The 18,781-nt window shown below is 39.0% G+C and overlaps 1 protein-coding gene across 1 annotated transcript; it reads left to right on the top strand.

Moving 5' to 3' along the window:
• Positions 1-1,352: 1,352 nt before the first annotated feature.
• ZFAND4 (zinc finger AN1-type containing 4) lies at positions 1,353-9,982 on the top strand (the record flags this gene model as incomplete). Its single annotated transcript, XM_017862227.1, has 3 exons — positions 1,353-2,504; positions 3,492-3,546; positions 9,474-9,982. Coding segments are annotated over 3 exons (1,437 nt in total), but the record flags the coding sequence as incomplete, so codon positions are not given.
• Between the last annotated feature and the right edge of the window lie 8,799 nt (positions 9,983-18,781).

Here is an 18,781-nt window from a genome sequence, read left to right as displayed (position 1 = left end):
CTTTTTTTTTTTTTTTTTTTTGAGACGGAGTCTCGCTGTGTCACCCAGGCTGGAGTGCAGTGGCCGGATCTCAGCTCACTGCAAGCTCCGCCTCCCGGGTTCCCGCCATTCTCCCGCCTCAGCCTCCGAGTAGCTGGGACTACAGGCGCCGCCACCACGCCCGGCTAGTTGTTTTTTGTATTTTTAGTAGAGACGGGGTTTCACCGTGTTAGCCAGGAGGGTCTCGATCTCCTGACCTCGTGATCTGCCCGCCTCGGCCTCCCAAAGTGCTGGGATTACAGGCTTGAGCCACCGCGCCCGGCCCATTTTTGCTTACTTTTAAGAGCTGAGATTTCTTATGTTTAGTTCTCAACTTTATTCATAAGATCTTGAAGCTTGATGGTACTTTTATTAAAATCTACTGTGCCAGAGGGCCCCAGGACCCACCCCAGGTGTGATGGTTTGATAGGAAGATTCACAGGACTGTAGTATGTTGTTGAATATAGTTGTACCTATTGCTAAGATTTATTACAGCAAAAAGATACAAGGCAAAACCAGCAAATGTAAAAGGTGCATAGAGCCACGTCTGGAGGAAACCAGGTACAAGCTTCCTAGAGTCCTCTTTCAGTGGAGTCTCATGAGATGTGCTTAGTCCTCTATCAATGAGTCGTGACAACATATGTGAAATGTTGTTTACCAGGGAGGCTCATTAGAGACTCTGTGCCCAGGGATTTTACTGGGCCTCTTCATGTAGGCACCCTCTGCCTAGCGTTTGCAGTTCAGACTCCCAGAAGGAAAGCAAGTGTTCAGCATGAACTGTATTATTGCATAAATAGTTTGGCACAATGAGCCACTCCTATCAGTTAGGTTCATGGGAACCCTCCTGAAATAGATGTTCCCAGAAGCCAGCCAGAGGCCAGTGTTGCCAGCAAGTCTTTTCAAGGATAGCAGTTTAGGCCTTTTAACTCTTTCTTTCTTTCTTTCTTTTTTTTTTTTTAGGGTTGATAACTTTTTTTCTGTATACCAATCCAATGAAACATAGTAGGAAAAATTGTTGGAGATCTAAAATAGGTCAGCAATGTCATATCTAATATAATCAGTTCATTTTCTTTATAGTAAAACTCTGAGAAACAGTAGTAAGCAAAATAGAACAAAATTATTTTTCTTTAATATTACTGGAAAAGTATACTCAATGAAGGAAAATAGCATCTTCCCTACCATAATCTTAAGATTTTATTCTTCTTAAACATTTTAAATTGAGATAGTAAAAGTGCCAGTATGTTATGGTAAGTAACGTTTTCTTCCTTCACTAATTTTTGTTAATGGGCAGAGAAAACGACTGTGTAAAGAAACTGTATATTCATTCCTTTTAGCCTAAGAAAGCTGTCAAGATAAAACCTCACCCACCTATAGCTCCTCGACCTTCTAGTGGTTCCACTGCACCATCTTGCCACGGATTGTTAAGGGTCCTCCCCAACATTGGTCAATCTTGTTTACCTGCTTTTGGGAATGCATATCTGTCCGAAATCTCTAGGAATGGAATTTCAAGTTTGGCAACTCAACTCCCTGCTGAGAGATCCATATCTTCTATCACTGGTGAATTTCTTAAGGAAAATAATAGCTGGGAGAATAACACACTGTCCCACTCCAGTAGCAATGTCAAACTACCTCCTCAGATACCCCATTTGGAGTTGGGAAATGACCAGGAGCTTGCTGACTCTGTTCTCCATCTTGGATCATCCCTGCCTACGCAGACAAAACACTTTTTAGGAAACTTGCCATCTAGTAATGAGGACACTGTCTTACCTTCAGAAGAATGTGTAATCGAAGAATCACTTCTACCTGAAGTGGGCTCACTGGCTTCATTTGCAGATGGAAATGCTGATGAGCAGAGCAGCGGCTTAGAAGATGCATGCAAAGTGAATCCGGAGTTGTCACTCACTAATGCTGATAAAGGATTGAAAGCTCCAGAGCAGCATCTTAAGCATGTTGCAGGAGTGCTGAGTGGGGAATCAGTAGAGACTTCAGTTCTTAACTACCGGGAATTAAGTCCTCACAAGAATAGACTCTTGTCACCTCTTCGCTGTTCTGCACCAACGTCGCTACGTAATTCTCTGGTGAAACCACAGAGACAGTCCAAAAGTTTTGAATTTGGGAAACTACAGCCTTCTTCTCGGTCACTGGATGTTCAAAACATAACTGATTGTTCTTCCTCTAGGACTCTTCGCTTTCAGGGTGTTAAAGTTGATTCACCTGGGAAAAGATCTGATGTTATTTCCAAAGTTGAGGCTCGGGATATCACAGAAATGGCTAACAAGGCTTCCAAAGAGCCTGTTGATTGTGTAAATAATATCAGTTTTCTTCCTTCACTGGCCCGGAGCACAAGCAGAGATAGATTACAGAGCACACGTGGGGCAGGCAGGCTTCAGACCTCTGGAATTGGGCTGTCTACAAACCTCCAGCATTTTCAGGAAGAAAACCTTAGGAAAAGTTCTCCCCAGTTAGAACATCCAGAAGTTTTTTTGGTCAGTATTTTCCTTTCAACATGGTCTAGTAGTTATCCTTGTAGTGATCCAACTTACTTAAAGTTTGGTTTTTGTTTACATAAATAAGGAAGGCTAAAATTAGATTTTTTTCATAAGTTTATCTGAGAATGTTTCTTTAATTTGTATAAAATCTTCTTGATGGTTGAATTTTGAATGCTGTTTTAGTCCTGAAATGAGAATAGTAATTTGAAGATAAATTAATGTAAACAGTTTATCAGATATGTATGTATATGTTGAACTCCTCGAACTCCTGGGCTCAAGCAATCCTCCTGCCTTAGCCTCCTGAATAGCTGGGAATATAGGGACATGCCAATACACTGGTATTTTTAAATACTAAATTTTTTTAATGTTTTTTTCCATCCCAAGTAAGAACTTTTTATTTGAGTCATCAAATTTTACTCTCTCTCTCCCTTTTTTTTTTTTTTTTTTTTGAGACAGGGTCTCATTCTGTCACCCAGGCTGGAGCACATTGGCATAATCATGGTTCACTGCAGCCTTGACCTCCCGGGCTCAAGCAATCCTCCCACCTCAGTCTCTCGAGTCACTGAGACTACAGGCGCATGCCACCATGCCTGATTAACTTTTATATTCTTTGTAGAGATGGGGTTTCACCATGTTGCCCAGGCTGCTCTCAAACTCCTGGAACACAGTGGTGCAATCATAGCTCACTGCAGCTGCGATGTCCTAGGCTCAAGTGATCCTCTTACCTCAGCCTCCCAAAGTGCTGGGATTACAGGCATGAGTCACCACACCCAGCAAATTTTACCCTCTTAAAGATAAATAATAAGCATGATATTGCTAGATGTGGAATCAGGTTCCGAGTTAATTTAATTAAACAAAAATTGGATTAAATAATTTAAAATGAAAGCCCAACAGCATGTTAGTGATAAAATACAAGTATTTCATGTTTGTTGATCATTTCTGTTCTTCATTGACCTCTATAGATGTTTTGTGTTTTAATTGTAGTCTACCCATGGTGTTGGAATGAATGGAAATAATGCAGCAACAGGGAAAAGCGTAGGTAAGCTACAGATAATTTTGAAAACAATATAAGGCTGATAATTGCATAATTATGCATCCGGTTGAATTTTCAAAGAGAAATGGGAAGAACCTTCTCTGTGGCATGTAAAGAGTAAATTCTCTCCCTAAATGTTTTTTCCAATTAAGAAAATAATTACGAGAACGGACTGTAGGACACATATAAAGAACAAAACAAAAATTGAAATGGAAATATCTTGTCTTGGAAGAGGTGTCATCTATGTCAAAAAACCCACAAGATTATTGAAGAATGAACATGTAGTTCCCAGCCACCTTAGTTACTGGCCACTCTACAGCCATGTGGGTTTTGAAGAATTACCCTAGAAAGATGTCTTTCAACATCATGGCCAAACATCAGAGGTGGTGGTAAGAATCTCTTTTTGATGATCTGGTCATTTCTGGATAAAAGAAAGGGACCGTCTCTAGGGCCAGCTCTTTCCACGGCATACTAGTAGAAGTGACTATAACATTAGCACTTCTTTCTACCAATATAGAAAAACATTAAAGATGCACCAGCTGGTCCTTATTTTCAAGGAGGAAGGAAGCCATCTTTTTAAATGTTTTAATACCCAGACCAGGGATGGGAAACTCGTTACCAAAGATGTGCCACCTTTGTAGCCCCAAGGTTTTAAAAGATATTTGTTATGGTTGTCATGTGAGTTTTATGTTTTTATTGAAGACATTTAGGGTTTGTTTTTCATTCCTATGTAAGGCCCAAGATTATAAAGTCATAGTCTATTTGCATATTTTTTCAATTCTTTTGTACTGTGGTAAAATACACATAACATAAATTTCACTGTCATAACCATTTTTAAATATAAAGTTCAGTGACTTTCACATTGTTGGATCCATCACCACCATCTTTCTCCAGAACACTTTTCAAACTGAAACACTTTTCCCCCTCCCACCACCTTGGCAACTACCATTTCATTTCGTAATTCAATGATTTTTTAGGTACTCTAAGTACCTCATGTAAGTGGAATCATACAGTATTTGTCTTTTTATGACTGGCTTATTTCACTTATCAGAATGTTCTCAAGATTTACCCATGTAGTAGTACATATCAGAAATTTTTTTCTTTTGGGGTCTGATACTCTATTGTGCGTGTGTGTGTACACACACACACAATATACACATACACACAGAGCACATTTTGCTTATCCATTCATCCGTTAATAAACAGTTGTATTGCTTCCATGTTTTAGCTATTGTGAATAATGGTGCTGTGAACACTACTTTCAATTATTTAGAATATACACCCAGAATGAAATTGCGGGATCAGAAGGTATTTCTATTTTTAATTTTTTGAGGAACCATCATATTGTTTTCCACAGTTGCTGTACCATGTTTCATTCCATCAACAGTGCAAAAGGATTCTAATTTCTCCACATCCTTGGCAACACTTGTTATTTTCCTATTTTTTTGCTAGTAGCCATCCTAATGGGTGTGAGGTGATGTCACTGTGGTTTTGATTTGCATATCTGTGATGATTAGTGTTACTGATTATTGATTCCCTAATTAGTGAAGTTGATTTCCTAATGAGTAGTTTCATGTGCTTATTGGTCGTTTGTAGATCTTCTTTGGAGAAATGTCTTTTCATGTTTTCCCCCCCCAACCCAAACTGTATCCAGCTTTATTAAAGATACTTTCCATAAACAATCATGGTATTTCAGGCAGGATGTGGACAGACAGTCGTTAACAGTATACAACAACTTTCAAACTCCCTTCTTCAGTGGAATACCAAAAATCAGAAAGCCACTATAAAACCCAATGAAATATCTGATGTTCTGAACAGGGGAAGTTTAGAGTGAGGGTTGACATTTCACATTTAGCATGTTGCTTAACAACTTTTCACAAGCCGACCCTGACTTTCAGGAAGTACAGTAAAAATGGTGGAATTTATCTGAAGATCCACAATCTAGAAATGGAACCACTGCTTTTTTGACAGGTGCCATCTCAGTGGCATCACTGGAAAGTCCAGAATGCCTGACACATTAGGAAATCCAGTTTGTTTATTTTCTCCTTTTGTTACCTGTGCCTTTGGTGTCATATCCAAGAAATCACCACCAAATCCAGTATCATGAAGCTTTTCCCCTAACTTTTCTTCTAGAAGTTTTATAGTTTTAGGTCTTATGTTTAGGACTTTGATCCATTTTGAGTTAATTGTTATATAGAGTGTAAGGTAAGGGTTCCACTTCATTCTTTTGCATGTGAACATCCCATTTTCTTACTAACGTTTGTTGAAACACTGTCCTTCTTCATTGAATGGTCTTGGCACCCGTATTGAAAGTCATTTGATCATGTATATGAGGATTTGTTTCTGAACTCTCTACTCATTGGTCTGTGTGTCTGTTTTATGCCAGTATCACATTGTTTTCATTACTGTAATTTATTGACTTTTAATGTTATAGTTGTTGTGTTTCCTTGACACATAACTCTGTCCTGCCCTAACACACAGCTAATCTTCTTGGACATTTGCATTACACCCATCCCTACTCACTCAGCTCTAGTTCAGTCTTCAGTGCTGGTTCACGTCTCGCTTGCTACTCTTCTGAAACTGCTATTGCTGTGGCCACTGACGATCTCCATAATTTCAAATCCATTGGATGCCTCCGTATCTTTATCTTACTTGATTTTTGTGTCCTTCATTCTTGAAATAGTTTTCTTTTTTTTTTTTTTTTTGTTATTCTAGGCTATCACATTGTTATAAATTCTTTCTTTTGTTTTAATCTTTTTTTAACCTCAGTTTTCTTCTGTCCTTTTTTTTTTAACCAGCCCTCTGCTTGTCACCAGATACATGCTCTTTTTGTTTGATTTCATTTAGGTTTGAAGTATCAGCTGCTAGCTGCAGTAGAGCTGTGTAACTTGCTTCCATTTTCTCTCACCATAATAACTATCATTCTGAATTACCTAGAAGAGTCTGTATACATTTTGATGCAAATTTCATTTAATTGACCTCCTAGATTCCTCCTTTGGTCCTCTGTTCTTTTCACTATAAGGTTTCCCTTGGAAACTGTATCAATTATTGTAGTTTTAGCCATTGATTTTAGGCAGATGACTACCAACCTTGCGTCTGAAACACTAATTTATTACTTTTTGCTGCCTTTCTGTTGGGTCAGTTTTTGTAGATTCTGTTAGATGTTAGATCAAATATGAGACTAGGAAATGGCAAACAAGTGCATTACCTCAAGTACCTTTCATCTTGTTCTGAAAAGCAACTCTTTCCATCAATATGATTTTATGGATTTTTGTCTTTATTCATCTGTTCAGTACACGTTTGAGAGAAGGCGTCAGAGAGGAGTTGATAATTGATGATGTCTTACAGGACAAGTCAAATGCTACTGGGTTGACAGGTAGAGTTTATTTTAGAAGAGATTGCAGATGTAGAAGGACTTGGTACATCCTTCAGGGTGGGTTTGGCATGGTAAATTACGGTGTCTCTGGATAGTTAGAAAGGCATTGTATTGGACATAATAATACCTTAAATGCCAGTCCAAGGGATTTATATTTTTCCTGTTTATAGTGGGGAATCAATATGTTTAGTGATGGTTCCTAGCACACAGTAGTTGACTAATAGTTTTCTCTGAATGGTAGAAGGATGTATGGAAGCTGCTCTCATAGAGTACTGTACTTATATTTTTGTGCTGCCTCATTACTGTCACTAATGTATTCTCTGTCTCTACACATTCACAAGGGTTTTTTTTTTTTTTTTTGGCAGAGTCTCGCTCTGTTGCCTGGTTAGGCTAAAGTGCAGTGGCATGATCTCGGCTCACTGCAACCTCTTCCTCACGGGTTGAAACAATTCTTCTGCCTCAGCCTCCTGAGTAGCTGGGACTACAGACACATGCTACCATGCCCAGCTAACTTTTGTATTTTTAGTAGAGACGGGGTTTTACCACGTTGGCCTGACTGGTCTCGAACTCCTGACCTCAGGTGATTTGCCAACCTTGGCCTCCCATAGTGCTAGGATTACAGGTGTGAGCCACTGTGCCCGGCCTCACAAGAGTTCTTGAATGAAAAAAAGTGTGGAGAATACTGAGTTAAGCATCCCCTAAGAAAAGAAAAAAAATGAAAATGTGACTACAGTGAATTAAATTATCAGAGATTCTTCACCATTGTTTAAGGAAGTTTCGAGTAGATAAACTTCCACTGGGCATCATGTAATATATGCCTTTCTTTGGTGTCCTGTGCAAGTGCAAGTAAATATCTTTTTACAAATATTTTAAATAATGGAATTACACCATCACCTTTGTGAGATGTTCTTGGTATCTCTAAGTGCACTTGAGAAAGAAAATGTTTATTAACTGAGTTGGTACCCAGGCACTATTAGGAGTCATTTCAGTTGTTTCAAATTTTGTTTCTAGTTTTGGCAAGATCTGGGAATGTATTTTAGACTGGTAATAAAGAAGATTTAATTTTCCCGGGCTTGTGTACAAATTACCTAATCTCTGTTGTGACAAAAGACATAGAACCAATTAATTGTAAATCCGATTTTTTGAACCCTTTAAGAAATTTCAGACTTTTAGCTGCCAAATAAATACCAAGCTTAGGCCCCCCAAACCTTTTTCAGTAGTGGAGAAAAGGTCCCAGCACTATTGACACTACCAGTTTTTCCTCACTCCTTCCACTTGTTCTTGCATTTTTTCTTTGCCTCTTGCTTCTTAGCCTTTGAGTGACACCAAGCACATGTGTACTTATGCTGTTACTTTATCAACTATGGGCAGGAACTTTGAGTCTCTCTGCTTATGACTGGGGTTTGTTGGCATTTTGATCAGTTCTAAAAGACATTTCACTTAGTAATTAAAGAAATTGATTTGACCTGGCACAGTGGCTCACACCTGTAATCCCAGCACTTTGGGAGGCCGAGATGGTCAGATCATGAGGTCAGGAGTTCAAGAGCAGAACAGACTGACCAAGATGGTGAAACCCCATCTCTACTAAAAATACAAAAAAATTAGCTGGGTATGGCAGCGCACACCTGTAGTCCCAGCTACTCGGGAGGCTGAGGCAGAAGAATCACTTGAACCTGGGAGGTGGAGCTTGCAGTGAGCCGAGATCTTGCTACTGCACTCCAGCCTGGGCAACAGAGCGAAACTGTCCCCCCCCCCCCAAAAAAACAAAAAACAGATTTAATTCTTTCTTATGTAATAACAGATGTGCTCTTATTTTTAAGGTAAAAACTCAAGTTGATACAGTAGTACAGAATTCAGTAAATATTTTTGGAAAACTAGTAGTACTGTGAAATTGATCTGTGTACTGTGTTAGTTACTATTATTAATATGACATTTCATGTAATTATAACATGCCTAAAACTTTCAGAGTGCTTTTTACATATGTGGACTGAACTGACCTTAAAGTGCTTATTAATCTAGAGAGAAAAATACATGTTCTATTATGTTAAAAATAAACATATTGAAGTTTTGACAGAATAAATGACTTGCTCGTGGTTTGATGAACTTACTGTCTGTGGTGTAATAGGACTAAAAGGCTTGTTTCATGATACTCTGGTACTCCTTTTTGGTGTGAACAAACAGAATATTTGTATTGCAATCATGTTCTCAGAGGTTTCATCAAATATGATTTTGAAGCAGACATTTTTCTTTATTCTCCGTCAAAATTTGGTATACTTTATATAAACTGATTACCATTAGAAATAATCAGAAAAGTGGTGTGTATAAAAGTTCTAAAATATAAGTGCTAATCAGTGGAAACCTACCACATCTTAAAAAAAAATAGTTCCACTGCAACTTGACCTGTAGATTTTATAAATAATTTTAGATATAAAATAGCACAAATTAATTTTATGGCATAGATATTTACTTTGATAGGACTATGTTTTGTGTTTTGCTTAATAGTTTCATGTTTAGGATTTTATGCCTGTGTTAATCAAGATGTCCTTTCTCTAAACAGGAGAATGTACTACTCATCACTTCCCACCTGTGAAAGCCCCTCTTCAGACAAAGAAGAAAAAAACAAATCATTGTTTTCTTTGTGGAAAGAAAACAGGACTGGCTAGTAGCTACGAATGCAGGCAGGTTGGCCAGCTGGAGAAGCTGAGATGCTTTCTCTGTGATAACCCAGCTTGGGGATTATGCAAAATAAAATATTTAAATTGCCTATTTATAACATCATTAAGATGATGTTCAAATAGCTGTGTTCAGTTGAACTTCTAATTGGCTGAAGTAAAGAACAAGTAGATAGCTCATGGGTTTCCAAAAGATAAAAACAGATCCTTCCTTGTCCTTTAAGTTAGGAGGTTTAAACTAATCTGAGAGTGTACCTTTTTTGTCTTATGGTGAACCTGCTTGGATTTTGTTTGAATAGCACCTTGGAAGAACCCCTCCCTGAATATTCTATTAAAAATTTAACAAAAAAATTAAAAGTTAATATAAAATAGATGAATAATATATTTCCAAAAATTATGAAATTTTTCTTTCCGTAATTATTTATTTCGTTAGTATTGATGGATATCCTCCAAGGATGATATGTCATATTATCTTGGATGTCAGCCCTTAGATTGAGGCTAGGCTTGAAAATAACTGCTGCTGCGGCCTTTTTTTTTTTTTCAGTACTGCGATCATAGCTCACTGGAGCCTTGATGTCTTGGGCTCAAGCGATCCCCCTGCCTCAGCCTCCCTAATAGCTAGGACTATAGGCATGTGCTATTATGCCTGGTTAATTTTTTAAATGTTTTGTAGAGACAGATCTCACTGTATTGCCTAGGCTGGTCTCAAACTCCTGGCCTCAACTGATCTTCTCACCTTGGCCTCCCAAAGTGCTGGAATTTCAGGTGTGAGCCGCCACCACACTCAGCCCAATCCCTGCCTTTTAGAGTGTATTCTGTTCAAATGAAAACAACTTATCTTGCTACTAGAGATATTCTTAAAAATTCTTTCATGGCATAGTTAGAGTTTACTATTTTAATTTTATCATGAGACTGAATTTCTCAGAAATTCAGAATTCTTTGAGGTTTACTAGGTATAAGAGAAATGATGGGCATATTTATCGGCTTTTTGCAGTTTTACTGCTGATAGAGTTCTACACCCTGTTTCATTCTTTTTTTTTTCTTCTTTTTGAGACTGAGTCTTGCTCTGTCACCAGGCTGGAGTGCAGTGGCATGATCTTGGCTTACTACAACCTCCACCTCCTGGGTTCAAGCGATTCTCTTGCCTCAGCCTTCCAAGTAGCTGGACTACAGGTGCATGCCAGCACGCCCAGCTAATTTTTGTATTTTTAGTAGAGATGGGTTTTCACCATGTTGGTCAGGATGGCCTCAAGATCCACCCGCCTCGGCCTTCCAAAGTGCTGGGATTACAGGCATGAGCCACCGCACCTGGCCTACCCTGTTTCATTCTATAATGACTTCTTTATCATAAATTGTCATATTCATAGACAATTAACTTGTTCTTTTTTGGGGGTATTTATGTTTGTTTACGAATGAAAGGGACATGTCAGCAGTGAAATTGCTAAAAAGAACCAAAGGGCCCCTGTTGGACTACCTGAAGTCAAGCTCCTCTCTCCCAGAGAGATGAGCCTTTCATAGAAATACAACTATTCACGTAAACTTTTTTTGTGCTTTAGATGTGGAAACAACTTCTGTGCATCTCATCGTTATGCAGAAACTCATGGCTGTACCTATGATTACAAGAGTGCAGGGAGGAGATACTTGCACGAGGCAAATCCTGTGGTTAATGCACCAAAACTTCCAAAAATCTAACTCTTCCTCTACATCTTACTGTTCTGCCTGGGAATCGTATTATAATGACAGAAGAAATATTGTTTAGACTATTATTTTTGTTTGACTCTAAAAGATTTGCCAAATAACAAAAGCATACAATGCATACTGTTGGAGAACAAGAATGCTACTGTATTTTACATCTTTATTTCTTGGTGAAACAAAAGTTTTAAAAGTAGTTTTAAAAACTTTACAGTGGAATGATTTAGCTTTGTTATTGCATGTCTGGTGTTAAGTGTTTTATATATGATATTGCAGTTTTACTAGACAAATCTTCAAAAGATGCACTTGAGGAAACAAAATATTTCCTAAATAACCAGCCTTCTACATTGTACAGAATGAGCAGTCATGTAATGAATGGCTGTACTCAAATTGACCATATGGTTTTTTTTTCTTTTTCTTTCTTTTCTTCTTCTTCTTCTTTTTTTTTTTTTCAGAGGTGGGATGGGTGGAGATTTTAAAATTCCCATACATGAAAGTTTACTGGGTTTTAGCAAGTTCCTTTTACTTCAAGCTACTTTTTTTAAAAGAACATTTTCCAGTGTGGTTTTAACAGATATATATTTCTTCCACATTCAGATTAGTATTCAGACATGTATCCATTCTAGAAAACACATAATGTTCATGATAGTGTATATTTTACTACTTTTTGAATGTTAGTTTTAAAATAGAAGATGTCCCACTTGCCATTAAATATAGAAGCCAACTTTTACCTTTTGAAAAATGGCTACATTTAAAACAAAATCTCACAGCTTGATTTTCTTACTTGTTGAGAGCTATTACCAGGAGAAATTCAAATAAATATTCAATTTCATTATGAGTTTTATTATTTATTTGTAATAGTTTTCTTTTATAAATAATTTTCTTTTATAAAATCATTTAATTAAATGAGTGATTTATTTTACGTGGATAAAATAACTATCAGTATAAAAGTATTCTTTTAGGGGATTAAGGATCCTGTTCCCCAGGTGTAACCAGAAACCATTAAGGCATTTGGGAGGCCACTTGCTGTATAGAAGCTCAGTTCAGACTGATGCTGAACCCTGGTGAACAACTAGCACCCAACCCAGGTAGATTCTGCAGCCCTGGGGTAGCAACTCTGCTAAGAGTATCAGAAGGCTAACTTAGGAGCTGTGAGGGGCCTCTTCCTCCACTTAAGGTTGAATGAACTGGAGAGCTCACTGCCCCTGCTCCTGTAAGAAATGAAATGTTGATGGAAACAGATGCCTTCAGACAAAGAGGGCAGTAAATTTATAAGAGGGAATGGCTAAAAGTTAGCAGAGGAGCTATGCAAATGGGGGTTGAAGGCATGCTTTTAAGAAGGGTGGATATAAGTAGATGAAAATACTTTCATCTGTGTTATGAATAATTCAGTATTTCCTCACGTATCATGTGTTTTAGACACTTAAAATATTAGAACTGCATTACAGAGATAGACTGCTGAGAAGTGGACCATAGCATATTTATTCTGCAAACAAATATGAATGCTTAGGGCATACTTGATGTAGTGTACTATGCTTTTTAAACCAAGACTATAAGTAGAAATAAGTCTCATTCTAAGTTTTACTAAAGATTGTGGTGAAAGTTAAGTCTTTTTACTAGTTTTAAATAACTGAGAGCTGAACTATTTTAATTCAACAAGTTATATCATTATATTGAGGGGCATTTATTTATGCTTTAAATTCTTATACAGACACATTCCAAATTTTAGAGACATTGTATCTGTCTTTGCATTTCCAGTAAATAGCAGAGTGGGGAGTGGGTTGCATATAGGTACTGGTTAAACATTTTTTTTAACCTTTTTTTTTTTTTTTTTTTTTTTTTGAGATGGAGTCTTACTCTGTCACCCAGGCTGGGTGCAGTGGCATGATCTCAGCTCACTGCAACCTCTACCTCCTGGGTTCATGCGATTCTCCTGCTACAGCCTCCTGAGTAGCTGGGATTACAGGTGCCCACCACCATGTCTAGTTAATGTTTGCATTTTTAGTAGAGATGGGGTTTCACCATGTTAGCCAGGCCAGTCTTGAACTCCTAACCTCAAGTGATCTGCCTACCGCGGCCTCCCAAAGTGCTGGGATTACAGCCGTGAGCCACTGCACCTGGCCAATGATTTTTTAAAAAAGGCATTTATGTTGTTTTATTTAGCTAAGCCCATTTTATATGACGAAGTTCAGTTCTGGATTTTTTAAAACAGCATTTAGTTTCACAGCACTAAACGTTTAAAATTTTAACTTTTGGCTGTGTGAAATCTATTTCAGGTTATATTTAATGTAATCCATTCTTTTTTTTTTTGAGACGGAGTCTTGCTCTGGGCCGCGCCAGGCTGGAGTGCAGTGGGCCGGCTCTCAGCTCACTGCAAGGCTCCCGTCCTCCCCCCGGGTTCAGACTGCCATTCTTCCCTGTCTCAGCCTCCGAGCTAGCTGGGAGGACTACAGGTAGCCCACGGCGCTCGTCGACCGGCTAGTTTTTTGTATTTTTAAGTAAGAGCACGGGGTTGCATTTCACCGGTATTAGCCCAGGAATGGTCTCCGATCTCCTGACCTCGTGATCCGCCCGTTCGGCTCCCAAAGTGCTGGGATCAGCAAGGCCTTGAGCCAGCGCCCCGCGGCCTAATTTAATCCATTCTAAAAGGGGAAACATCCAAATACTCAGATGTTCTTAAAATTCTATCAGTGTACGTGTAACTTGTAGAGAGAATTATTTTTTAAAAGACAGGAATTCATTTTCTCATATATGTTATTAGGTTTTTCTTTTTTTCTTTTCTTTTTTTTTTTTTCAGACAGAGTCTCACTCTGTCACCAGGCTGGAGTGCAGTGGTGTGATCTCGGCTCACTGCAACCTCTGCCTCTGGTTCAAGTGATTCTCCTGCTCCAGCCTTCCGAGTAGCTAGGACTACAGGCACGCACCACCACGCCCAGCTAATTTTTGTATTTTTATTAGAGTCGGGGTTTCACCATGTTGGCCAGGATGGTCTCAATCTCTTGACCCCATATCCACCTGCCTTGGCCTCCCGAAGTGCTGGGATTACAGGTGTGAGCCACCATGCCCAGCCTGTTTAACGTTTTTAAGCCATCAAGACAAATAATCAAATTTTGTATCTAGTCATGTTTTTCAAAGTGTAAGCCTTCTACCACTCCTGGAACGTGAGATAATTTTAGGTATTATATGGGTGAACATTTATAATAATTATATATGTTTAATGTATTGGAAAATATAAGTATAAGCAGTTTAAGTTGAAAATAATGTAAAATAAATTGATTTAGGTTAAAAACGGTTTAAAATTGGCAAGGATTAATATAGCAAAAATTATAAAAGTAAAACAGAATGACTGAAATTTAAGGAATGAAGGCATGATATTTTAAGTTTCTTTGAAAATTAAGTTAAACTTTTGAAATGGTTGATGAAACTAATATACATGGTTTTAGTAAACCTAAGGGTTAAAAAGTAAAATTTTATCATTGACATCCCCTCCAATTTCTTCAATAATCAATTTTAGTTTTTCTAGTTGTTACCATCATAACACTAGCCAGTATATTTTAGACATTATTTTATTCTACTCTACTATTAAAAATGAGGAATTATCTTAACACATTACCCCAATACTTCCTAATTTTTATCAGTGTATTACTCTGTTCAGTCTGCCATAACAAAATACTACAACGTACAGAAATTTTTCTGAGAGTTCTATAAGCTAGAAGTCTCAGATCAAGGTCCAACAGGGTCAGTTTCTGGTGAGGGCTCTCTTCCTGGCTTGCAGATAGCTGCCTTCTTGCTATGTCCTCACATGGCCTTTTCTCAGTGTGTACACACAAAGCGGGTAGTGGGTGGGAGAAGAGCATGAGTGCTATCTGGTGTCTCTTCTTAAAAGAACACTAGTCTTGTCAGATCAGGGCCCCACCCTTATTACCTAATTTAATCTTAATTGCTGTCTTAATCCAAATGTAGCCACACTGGGGGTTAGGGCCTCAAAATGGGAATTTTGAAGTGGGGAGTACATGCATTCAGTCTATAACATACTGGCCGTGGCCTGCCAAAATCTATGTTCTTGTCACATGTAGATATATTCCATTCTATCCCAAGAACACTAAAAGCCTTAACTTGTTTAAGTATCAACTCTAAAGTCTAAAATCCAAAGCCTAATTTAAGCATAAATCAGGTATGGCCAAGACTTTTGGTACCATTCAGTCTGAGGCAAAATTCCTCTCCAGCTGTGAACCTGTGAAACCAGACAATATGCTCTTCCAAAACACAATGATGAGATGGGCATAGGAAAGACATTCCATCTCAGAAAGGAGAAAAAAGAAAGAAAAAAAGGATGACAAGTCCCAAGCAAGTCCCCAAACCTGGCAAGGCAAATCCCATTAGCTCTTAAGGCTGTAGAATTATTATTTTTGGTTTGATGCAGTGCTCTCCAGGCCCACTTGGGTGGCACTGGGCTTATGGCACTGGGCCTCAGCCTTGTCCCTGAGACACTGGTCAGTAGGATCCTGGCCTCCCATGAATGAAAAGGCCTCATCCTTTGAAATGGAGGAGGAACTAGCCCTGCCTCTTAGGCCTGTGGTGACATTAGCAGGCTGTGGTTCACGGACAATATTTGAATCACTTTTGGGGCCATTCTTCACTTTTTAAAAGGATAGCTCATGCTCATAGCCAGATAGCTCTGTTGTCTGCTTCTGTAGAATCTGAAGTCCTACAGCTTTCTTTCATTCCATTCTGATTTTCCTGTCCCCTTTAGTCCCAGCTGGCAATATCTCTGTTGGTACAATCCCATCTCTATTCTTGGCTTCTGCTCAGGTGGCTGATTAAATCTGTGGTTCACACCCACACTAATGTTATCAAATGGTTGTTCAGCCACACCTTTAATGTTCTCTTCAAAACAGGCTTTCTCATTTCTTTGCAGTGTGGATAGGCTGAGAATTTTCTGTATCTTCAAATTCTAGTTTCTCTTTGCTTAAAATTCCTTCAGTTTATCTCCTTGCATTTTAAGTGGTAGAGAAACCAAGTTTCTCCTTCAATATTTTGCTTAGAAATCTCTTTAGCTAAATTTAGATCCAGTTTCATTGCTCACAATTTCCGCCTTCCACAAAACACTAGAACACAACTCAGCTAAGTTCTTTCCATTTTATAACAAGAATCTCCTTTGTTTCTATTAACCTGTTCTGCATTTCTACCTAAGACTTCACCAGATCGGGCCTTTAAAGTCCATCATGCCTATGAACATTCTGTTGATGATGATATATATATTCTGTAAGAATATGGAGACTTTCTCTCTGGCTCTCCTCTTTTCTTTCTGAGTCCTTGTAAGAGTTACCTTTAATCCAATCACCTGTTGGACCATAGCTATCAACAGTCTTTCAGGACACTATAGACTATCTTTTTTAGCATGCATGTTAAAACTACTCCAGCCCCTCACCATTACCCAGTTCCAAAGCCACTTCCATATTTTTAGGTATTTGCTAAGAAATACTACACTTTTTGGTACCAAAATCTGTATTTATCTGCCCAGGTTGCCACAACAAAATATAGTTGGTCCTCCATATCTAAGGGTTCCATATCCATAGATTCAACCAACTGGGGACAAAAATATTTCAGTTAAAAAAGGATATATTTGCATCTATGTTGAACATGTACAGACTTTTTTCCCCTCTCATTCTCTGAATAAGGCAGTGTAATTACAAGAGGATGTGCAGCAGGGTGGGGGCAGTGGGGAGAAAGCAAGCTCTTCAGTGTTCTTTCTTATAAGGATATCAGTCCTATTAGATTAGGGCTCTACTCTCATGACCTCTTTAGCCTTAATTACTTTCTTACTCCAAATACAGCCACACACGGGTTAGGGCCTCAACATAGGAATTTGGGGGAGGGGGGACACATACATTCAGTCCATAAGTCAGTTATTTCAAATTCCCTACTCTACTGCAGTTAGACTAGTTCATGTTATCAAGCTTTTACCTGAGCTATTGCGATAGGTTCCTAACTAGGCTCCCTGAATTACTTCTATGCCCTTTACAGCCTGTTTCTACACTTAGCCAGAGTGAGCTTACAGAAACAAAACTTTGAGCACATCAGTGTTTGAAATATTTCAGTGACTTCCTTTGTTCTTAGGATAGACCCTGTGTTACTCTGTTTGGCCTGCTATAACAGAATGCTATAAAAACTACAGAAATGTATTTCTTACAGTTCTGGAGATTGGGAAGTCCAGTATCAAGGCACTAGCAGATCTGTTGTCTGGTGAGGGCCTACTTCTTCATAGGTGACCATATATATTTTCATTGTGTCCACGTGGTAGGAGGCACAAGGGGCCTCCCTCTTGGGTCTCTTTTATAAGGACTCTAATCCCATTAATGAAGGCTCTGCCGTGATTACCTAATCACTTCCCTAAGGTCCCATCTCAAAATACCATCACACTGGGAATTAGATTTCACCCTAATGAATTCAGTGAATTTTGGGAAGACATAAACATTCAGTCTATGGCAGAGCCAAATCTTTAAAGTTTCCTCTTCCTAGTAAGGCTTCTTCGGTGTAGCCCATTCTTACTTCTCCAGCCTCATCTTGCACTATTTCCCTAGGTTTCCTGGGATTTGCCGAGATTCACTTTCTTTTAGCTTTTCCAGCCTGTTTTCTCTTGTTAACACCCACTCTTCTTTCAGATGTCAAATCCATCATTACTTCCTGAAGGAAGCCTGCCGGGATATATTCCTATCTAGGTCAGTGCCCTTCCTCTTGAAACCATTTTCCTTCCCTGAAAGGAAATCCACAACAGGTTTAATTGTGTGAGCCTTTGAGTTGCACAAGATGGCAAGTCCATGAGAGCAGGAATTGCTCTCCTGCCCATCTATCCATCCTTGCTCCCAAGCTATCACCAGGCATTGTGCTTAAGCCCTCAATAAATATTTGTTGAGTGAATGAAAATGTTTTCAAGAATGTACTAAGTCTCGGCTGGGTGTGGTAGCTCACGCCCATAATCCCAGCACTTTGGGAGGCAGAGGCAGGTAGATCATCTGAGGTCAGGCATTTGAGACCAGCCTGGCCAATGTTGTGAAACACCATCTCTACTAGAAATACAAAAATTAGCCAGGCGTGATAGTGGGTGCCTGTAATCCCAGCTACCCAGGAGGCTGAGGCAGGAGAATCGCTGGAACCCGGGAGGCAGAGATTGCAGTGAGCCAAGATCATGCCACTGCCCTCCAGCCTGGGCAACAGAGCGGGACTCTGTCTAAAAAAAAAGAAAGAGCCAGGTGCGGTGGCTCACGCCTGTAATCCCAGCACTTTGGGAGGCCAAGGTGGGCAGATCACAAGGTCAGGAGTTCAAGGCCAGCCTGGCCAGCATGATGAAACCCCATCTCTACTAAAAATATAAAAAATTAGCCAGGCATGGTGGTGTGCACCTGTAATCCCAGCTACTTGGGAGGCTGAGGCAGGAGAATTGCTTGAACCCAGGAGGTGGAGGCTGCAGTGAGCTGAGATCATAAGAAGACTCCATCTC

The sequence above is a fragment of the Rhinopithecus bieti genome, unplaced genomic scaffold (assembly GCF_001698545.2).
Source record: "Rhinopithecus bieti isolate Rb0 unplaced genomic scaffold, ASM169854v2 scaffold_64276, whole genome shotgun sequence".
Lineage (NCBI taxonomy): Eukaryota > Metazoa > Chordata > Mammalia > Primates > Cercopithecidae > Rhinopithecus > Rhinopithecus bieti.
The sequence above is the reverse complement of the archived record's forward strand: the minus strand, read 5'-3'. Positions and strand labels throughout refer to the sequence as shown.